Genomic DNA, 8815 nt, shown 5'->3' with positions numbered 1-8815 from the left:
CGGTCAATTGTCCGATATCGGCCTTCCAGTGAATTTTTCGTCCTGCGATCACTCCCAATATTTTTCGACGCCCGTTCTGATGATCTGATTATTTTTAATAAGCTCCAAATGAATCCTGACTTGATGGAAAATATTTCCCGAGTTTCCGGCTTCTTTGAAAAATTCCATAATACCGAAATTAGGGTTTTTTGCCCAATTTCCGATCTTCCTGTTGTGCTTCCAAAAATGTCATGCTTCAAACGTCCTTTAAGTAAATATACCACATTGTCTAACCATTGTCTAGTGGGATACTTGACTCATGGTTCAGACAAAAACAATTTGATCGTCCGCGACTCGACCACCCAAAAGATACTCGACCTTTTTTTTTTTTTTTTTTTAATGGGTTTCTTCACTACTAATTTCTGAAATCAATCTCCAAGTAATCGATATGTTTCTGGAATTCTTATGAATTTATTTAGAGAATGATTTTTAATGGTATATACTTGAGGAAGAGCTTATCAAAACTCATTTAAACTTCTAGATACACGAGGAGACGTAGAACTTCATGCAAAAGGATGTCACAATTATCTCATGATTACGTTATAGGAACATGTTTTATGGGAGTATTAAATTATTTTCTGGATATAGTGTAACAAAAAGAGTGTATACTTGTCACGAGAGTCATATCATAGAAGTAGAACTCACCTTCCTTTTCTTCATCTTTAATTTAGAATACTTCCAAAAAGTAAATGGGTCCTGAAAAGTACCATTATGATTTATGAAAAGAGGAGAAAATCAAAGAAGAAAGAAAGATGCCTTGATATATATTACAGTGACCTTCCTCTTCTTAACCTTTACCATCTTTGTTTGACAATTGTCTTTCTCCTCAAAATCCTCAAAAAGTTGTTTTTAATGGATCATTCAATTTTAGTCAATCTTGTAGTTGTATGTATTATCATCTATATGATATGAATCCTGGATGAGTTTCACAGATCCTTGAATACAATATTGAGCAGAAATATATATATAAATAAAAATTTACAAATATCAATTCAACAACAAATATCTTTAAAAGGCTAAAAAGTTCTCCTAGTTCAGCATGTCCTAACTACAAAATAATTGCAAACCACAGTATCTAATATTTAACTACTCCCTCGGTTCTTAAACGTAAGATGTTTTGGGTAGTACACACTTATTAAGAAAATTATTTTTTACATAGAAATTATCATTAAAATTATAAACTAAAAACTACTCAACCAATTACAAAATAGAACTATTAAATTTGATTGGCTACACAGTTTTTGATAAATTTAAAGTTACCTAAAAAGATGAGAACATCTTATATAGTGGAACATAAAGATTATTCTAAACATCTTATATTTCAGAACAGAGGGAGTATTCGTAACACAAATGTTATGGTTATTATTGAAAGTTTAGGACAAAACAAACTAAAAAGAACCCTAGGCTTTATTGAGCAAAAAAAGATAGGATGTGTTAGCGTAAATGTCATGTCAAAAATATATATATATATATATATATATATATATATATATATATATATTATTTTTTTGATAAACTCTATCGACTGATCCGGTCGGCTTCGGGAGGAACACACTTAGTGTTACAGAGTGAACTGGCTACCACACTGTCTGATCTGAGTTTGGAATACCTTCCGACTAATGTCAGGGGTAAACCGATCATCTGTTACGATCCACCATGTGAACAACTTGGACCGAAGCCCAAGCCAAGACTGGCCAAGTGATGATAATTTGGTTCATAGAGGGAATCGAATCCATGACTGATGTGGATACACACTAAACCCTAAAAAATTGCCGCTAGATTACCACCGTTTGGTTATGTCATGTCGTATATATGCATGGTAAATTGGCAATGACATTATAAGAAGCTCAATAATACACATATTTTAAGGGGTTTATTACTTTTTATGGGGAAATTGAAAAAGAAGGAATGGGCTATGCTGGAAGACCAATTTATGTTTCCTACTATTGTTGTTGAAATATACACTGTTTTTTTTTCTTTGTTTTTATTACCCTTAGCTTCAAAGTTCAAACTTCATTTTACTTTTCCATAAATAAAGATATTTTATCCATGACGATACATATTTTATTCCACAAAAGCATATAAACAGAGTGAATAATACCTCAATAATTTGAAGACTTTACGTTTTCCAAGTGCTTTGACTTTTAACCCTTAATTAACCATCACAAGTCAAGTCAACTTGTTTTTGTTTCTCTAGAAGCCTTTTTTTTAGAACTCCTCTAGAAGCCTTTTGCTCATATATAAGCTTGCAAATAACCAATTTAAAGTTACAACTCATTGCATGCTTACTCGTTTATGAGTATTATTAATAATAGGTTAGCACGATGTTAAGGAACTATATTCAATCGTATTTCACTTGTTTTGAAAGAAACTAAATTACTAAACAATACACCCAATTTAACCAATATTTATTGTACATAAAAGATTGGAGAAAAAACACTGTTAACCACATACGTTTATACAATAAGGCCCAAAGATTGTGACGCCACATAATAAGAGGTAGTGAGTTTTCTTGTTCCTTAATCTCAGCTGCCGTGGAAAATAAGTGTTAATAGTAAATTCATTATTGAATTTATAATTGCTAGATTTATAACATCCCTATCAAATCTTTGATTAAATTTTGATTTCGGGTCCATTGAACAGGCGTCACAAGGCTCAATATTAATACTGCATGATTGCTAAGTGGCTGCATGTTTAAATGAATTAACAAACCCTTTTATCAATTCATTATTGTACCCTAAGTTTGAAATTTTGTCATCTTATAATCCCTTTAATTAAACAAAAAAAATTGTTGTGAGATTGATAGACCATGCATATATCAAACATGACCCAGAAAACTATTAATGTCCATAAACATGATAGTGGTAAATTTTCTCCGAGGGTTGGCAAAATTTTGTTCACCAACCATAACCGAATTCACTCTCACAAAATTCAATATCTATACCTTTCTTTCATCTCTTTTGGTACATATCATTAACTCCTATCCTTTTCAAAAGGGTAATATTAAATAGCAAGTGATTCAACATCCACCAATTGTGATTCTATGATTGGTAATGCTTTTTGGACAGTATGGAATTGAATATTTATCTTGGATATTTTGATATACTGCGGATATGTCTATTCGTTTTTATCCAGGACATGAACGTTTATTCGATTGGCGAATACTAGATGCTATTGCTACTCTTTTGTTAAATTATTCATGCTTTGTTTTGATCTTTAATTTGATCTAAAAAATATGTATGTTAATGATTTTTTTAATTGGCATAATTAACAATGACGATGGCCTATCCGTTATCAAACTATCAGAATATACTCTCTTTTTTTGAAAAAAACTATCACAATATACTTCAGTTAGACGATACATAAAAAAATCAAAATAGTAGTCTTCTCATGTTTCAGTTAGCAATTCAATCAGCCTTAACTAATAAAGCGAATATCTGTCTGGAAATTCGGGATCGTAAATGGGTTCGAGTAGTATATATATACTGATATTGACCAGTGAGATATTGTTCAATAGGATTTTTTGTGTATATAAATGAATTATAAATTCTTAGTTAATTCACACATTTCCATCACCAAACATTCGAAGTATTTGTCTCTAGCTATCTCGACAACATATAATACAATCATATGTACTATACTACAAAATCAATTACTAGCCAATACATTGACTGTATATTTACGTACGTAGTACATACAAGTCTAATTCAGTCATTTATTGGTTCAAAGTTTGAATTATTGAATTATTTCATTATTATTGATGACCATATTTTGTCTTTCTTTCTTTTTGGCATCGACCAGGTCTTATCACATGCATGCAATAAAAGTACACATAACCGGTCTTTCTTTCCTATTCGTAAGTTGTCATGCAAGTTGGGCTTCAAGCTTTTGTGAAATCATATGTAATAAGTTAAATAATGCCAAAAAAGGTGTAACAATGCATACACATAATACATATATACATAAAATAATCCATTTCACTACATTATAATAATTGATTAAAAGTATTTGCAATGTTGTAGCCATTACTATACATTTTTTTTGCCAAATGATTTACTATTTTATATTAGATAAGTAAATCATACTCCTTAAGGACCTAAACTGCGGATCAGATATTATAAGAGATTAGACAATATTAGTATTCTCGCTAGGAACGAAATTCTATAGCGTCCAGTATCATAAAATAATAATAATTATTATGCGTATAAAATTACTAGAAATAGAACCATGATGGCGGAATTAAAAAAAATTAACAGACACTGGAAGTAATAAACAGTGATAAGACAACGATTAATTTTAACATAAAGCTGTAGTAGCCTATATAGGATACATTTCCGAGTTCTGTATAATATATCTATTTTTAGACAATAGAATAAAAAAATGATTATAAACTGATAATTTAATGCAACTCATGAAATCATACTACAAAATACATTCTATATATATCCATCTTATTATTTCAACTTAGCAAATTCATTAATTTTTTTTTTTTAAATAGATCATCCATATTAATGGAATGTAATACAATATTATCAAGTTATATGATCGCAGCCTCGAATCGAGAATTAAGGGAGGGAGGATTTGGGGGAAGAGGGAGTATGAGACAAAGAGTCAAAGGGTGGGGGCGGCTAAGAAAACATTATCATTTATGGTGTTTACATGTTACACATATATAGGCATGGACGTTCCGGTATCCGTTAGCATTCAGATCGAGTTTTTCGGATTTCGTTTTTCCAAAACAGCAAATAAATAAAAGCCCAAAATAGCGTTTTGATAGGTCTTCCTTTTACGCCATATATCCATAGTGTAAGACTAATGATTGGTTGCTTGTCAAGGTACATGCTGTATAGCTGGATATTGTTACCTAAGTACTAGACCTGGGCGTTCGGATACCCGTTGACGTTCGGATCGGGTTTTCGGATTTCGGTTCTTTTTTATAACACCTCCTAGGTTCCATTCTAATAAATTTGCAAGTACGAGTCGGGTTCGGATATAACACATCGGGTTCGGATCGGTTTTGTATCATATCATAGAATCCATAAAGTAATCATATATCATTCGGACTCGGGTTATATTGGATCGGTTCGGATATACCGAAATAAAATCTAAAATTTAAAAGTAAAACATAAAAAATAGATATTTATTTATATATAATTAAGTATTTAAGGTAGTTATTTAAATTTTAAATACTTATTGCTAGATAACATATCAAAATAAATATGAAATTAAATATTTGAAATATATATTTTCATATAATTATATTGTATATTATTTTGGACATTCGGATCGGTTTCTTCGGATATCTTTTCGGATTTTTTGGTTTTTTCGGTTTTTCGGGTTACCCGTTTGGGTTTGGTTAATAACACTTCAAGTTCGGATATGTTTTATACCACCTTATAAGATCCATTCGAATATTTTTTACATTTCGGACCGGATACGGATCGGGTTTTTCGGTTCGGGTTCGGTTATGATTTCGGGTTACGGATATTATGCCCCGGCCTACACATATATATGGGGATAATTAGGAAAATTATCTTAAAACAAAATATATTTCGTAATTAAATTAATAATAATATTGAATCGATCTAGATGCTGATGTAGAAGCAAAGACAAAGGAGAAAAACACTAGTCTCCTCCTTCTTTGTTATTTCTAAATCCTACTAATATTATATCACATAATTTATTTCATCAAAATTTTCAATTCCATAAAGTAACTTTTGATTCATTTTTGTTTGTTTTAATTCCTACTTTTGACATCTTCATCACATGAAGGACTATCTCCTCCAGCTATTATATACTCTCTCTCTTCTTTTTATTTTCTTCATTCACATATACTTTTCTCCATTACACACATTTCCATGTATCTATATATAAGAATCTCACACACACGCAATCACACACCACCCTCCTCCTTCTCCTCATCAGCATAACTGAGAAAGAGAGAAAGATACAACAAGAATAACGAATCAAGAAGATGGGAAGAGCACCGTGTTGTGACAAGGCTAACGTGAAGAAAGGGCCTTGGTCTCCTGAAGAAGACGCAAAACTCAAAGATTACATCGAGAATAATGGCACAGGAGGCAACTGGATCGCGTTGCCTCAGAAGATTGGTATATACCTAAATTTACTTCTAATTTAAAATCTGCAGAAAAAAATCAATTAGTTTGAGACGGCTTGTATAATCTATAGTAAACAGAATTTTCCTGTGTATATTTGTGCGTTGATATATATTATATGTGCATGATATAGGTCTAAGAAGATGTGGGAAGAGCTGCAGACTAAGGTGGCTCAACTATTTGAGACCAAACATCAAACATGGTGGCTTCTCTGAGGAAGAGGACAACATCATTTGTAATCTCTATGTTACCATTGGTAGCAGGTACTAAATGTTATGTACTTATAGGTCAATATCATTATTTAATACACTAGTCTTGAATTAGATCAGAGCTATTATGTTTATACATGTTCAATAATTTTTTTTATTTTTAAAGGTGGTCTATAATTGCTGCACAATTGCCTGGAAGAACAGACAATGATATCAAGAACTATTGGAACACGAGGCTGAAGAAGAAGCTTCTTAACAAACAAAGAAAAGAGTACCAAGAAGCTCGGATGAAGCAAGAGATGGTGATGATAAAGCGACAAGAACAAGGACAAGGCCAAAGTAATGCTAGTAAGGATCTTTATTTGAACAACATGTTTGGATCATCACCATGGCCATTACTACCTCAGCTTCCCTCTCCTCACCATCAAGTACCTCTTGTCATGATGGAACCAACAAGCTGCAATTACTATCAAATGACACCGTCTTGCAACTTCGAACAAAAGTCACTGATCACACTCAAGAACATGGTCAAGACTGAAGAAGAACCGGAGAGAACAAACCCTGATCATCATCACCCTGAAGATTCTATCACAAACCCTTTTGATTTCTCCTTCTCTCAGCTTTTGTTAGATCCTAATTACTACCTGGAGTCAGTAGGAGGAGAAGGAGAGCTTGCGATCACGAGTAGCAGCACCAACTCTCCATTACCAAACACAAGTGCTGATCACCATCAACAACAACAAGAGATTCTTCAATGGTTTGGGAGTAGTAATTTTCAGACAGAAGCAGTCAATGATATGTTCTTAAACAACAACGACATAGCAAATCTTGAGACCAACGAGAACACAAAATTCTATGGAAACTTGCCAGTGGCCGGAGCCGCAGCAGCTTTAGCCGGAGGAACGACGAGTACATCGGCGGATCAAAGCACAATAAGTTGGGAGGACATAACCTCTCTTGTCAATTCCGATGATGCAAGTTACTTCAATGGGCCAAATCATATGTAACTTAAAAAATATATATATTTTTACTAATATATAGAGGGGGGGTTTTTTTTGTATAAATGTGTGTTCTAAGGGAGTGGTAAAAAACATATGGATTTAGATTAATATTCATGAAGACATTTGTTTATTTTAGTTTCGAGTCAGCTTTATTCACGACCAATATATATGATCTTTTGAGTTTTTATGATTATTGCTTTTATAAATGTAAGATATATTCTACCTTTTACCTTCTTACTTTTTCCCCTTAATTCATTAGGTCATTTAGATTTTTTTTTAAAGATCTTTACAGATTACAATACATTTGACACATAAAAAAAGAAGGAAACAACTATGAATCTACTTTATCAAAAAAAAAAAAAAACAACTATGAATCTAAAATAGAGAGCCTAAAAGAGGATTGTCTTTTAAACGCACCAACATCGATCATCACTCATTATAAAAAGTTCATATTTTAAGTGTTAAAACTTTTAATTATCACACATATACGACAAGTTCTTTTATATATTAAACCGTAATTGTTAGGTGCCTATAGTATTAATGGAGAATCCAAGGATGATTTTCTTCCATGTTTCCTCCTATTCAACTCCACTCGTGTCTATGTATATGCATCGTTGGCCCGGAAGGGATCAGGTATCCGGATCCGAATCCTTATCCGGATCCGAATCCTTATCCGGCGGATCTATAATTTTACTATCCTTATCTAGATCCGGGGTTTTTGGATATCCAGGTGTCGGATATCTTTCTAAAAATTGTAATATCCGGCAGATATCCGGAACGGATTTGGATCCTTAAAATAAATAAAAATAATAATATTAATACATATAAAATATTAACAATAATTTAAAAATAAAAAATATATAATGTTTTTAATTATTTCTATGTATAATATTACAAAAGTTACATATACTATTATAAAAATGAAAATATATTAAATAAAATTAGTTTTTATATATAGATATTACTATTTTAAAAATAGTTATAATAAAACTTACGGAAATGAAAATATATTAAATAAAATTAGTTTTTATATATAGATATTACTATTTTAAAAATAGTTATAATAAAACTTACGGAAATGAAAATATATTAAATAAAATTAGTTTTTATATATAGATATTACTATTTTAAAAATAGTTATTAATAAAACTTACGGATAAGGATATCCGGACTAAGAAATCAAGATATCCGGATCCGGATCCGGCTTTGACGGATCCAACATTTTACTATCCGGATCTGGATTCGGTCCCTCCTGATATCCGGATTTTCGGATCGGATCCAGATCGAATCTCGGATTGAATCCGGATCTCAGATAAAAATCTCAGGCCTATATACATTCATGAATTATGATACATTTGTCATTTTATAACAGTGAAAACATTTATGACAGTCAAATTTTGCCAGATCAGGTCATACAAAACGACCAACCAATTTTTCTTATTTTGTATAG

General features: G+C 31.7%; 1 protein-coding gene across 1 annotated transcript; it reads left to right on the top strand.

Moving 5' to 3' along the window:
• Nucleotides 1-5832: 5832 nt before the first annotated feature.
• Nucleotides 5833-7479, top strand: LOC106332472 (transcription factor RAX3). Its single transcript, XM_013770930.1, has 3 exons — nt 5833-6149; nt 6289-6418; nt 6531-7479. Exons 1-3 carry the CDS (start codon nt 6014-6016, stop codon nt 7369-7371), a joined length of 1107 nt encoding a protein of 368 aa, XP_013626384.1. The 5' UTR covers nt 5833-6013; the 3' UTR covers nt 7372-7479.
• The last annotated feature ends 1336 nt before the right edge of the window (nt 7480-8815 follow it).

Source organism: Brassica oleracea, chromosome C3 (assembly GCF_000695525.1).
Source record: "Brassica oleracea var. oleracea cultivar TO1000 chromosome C3, BOL, whole genome shotgun sequence".
NCBI lineage: Eukaryota > Viridiplantae > Streptophyta > Magnoliopsida > Brassicales > Brassicaceae > Brassica > Brassica oleracea.
Note: the sequence above shows the minus strand (reverse complement) of the source record. Positions and strands in the feature narration are given on the sequence as shown.

Excerpts from the sequence above, each read along its gene's own strand:
- LOC106332472 (XM_013770930.1), top strand. The coding sequence starts at position 6,014 with ATGGGAAGAGCACCGTGTTGTGACAAGGCTAACGTGAAGAAAGGGCCT. Across the intron at positions 6,150-6,288 it reads CGCGTTGCCTCAGAAGATTG|GTCTAAGAAGATGTGGGAAG; the intron begins GTATATACCTAA and ends TGCATGATATAG. Across the intron at positions 6,419-6,530 it reads TATGTTACCATTGGTAGCAG|GTGGTCTATAATTGCTGCAC; the intron begins GTACTAAATGTT and ends TTATTTTTAAAG.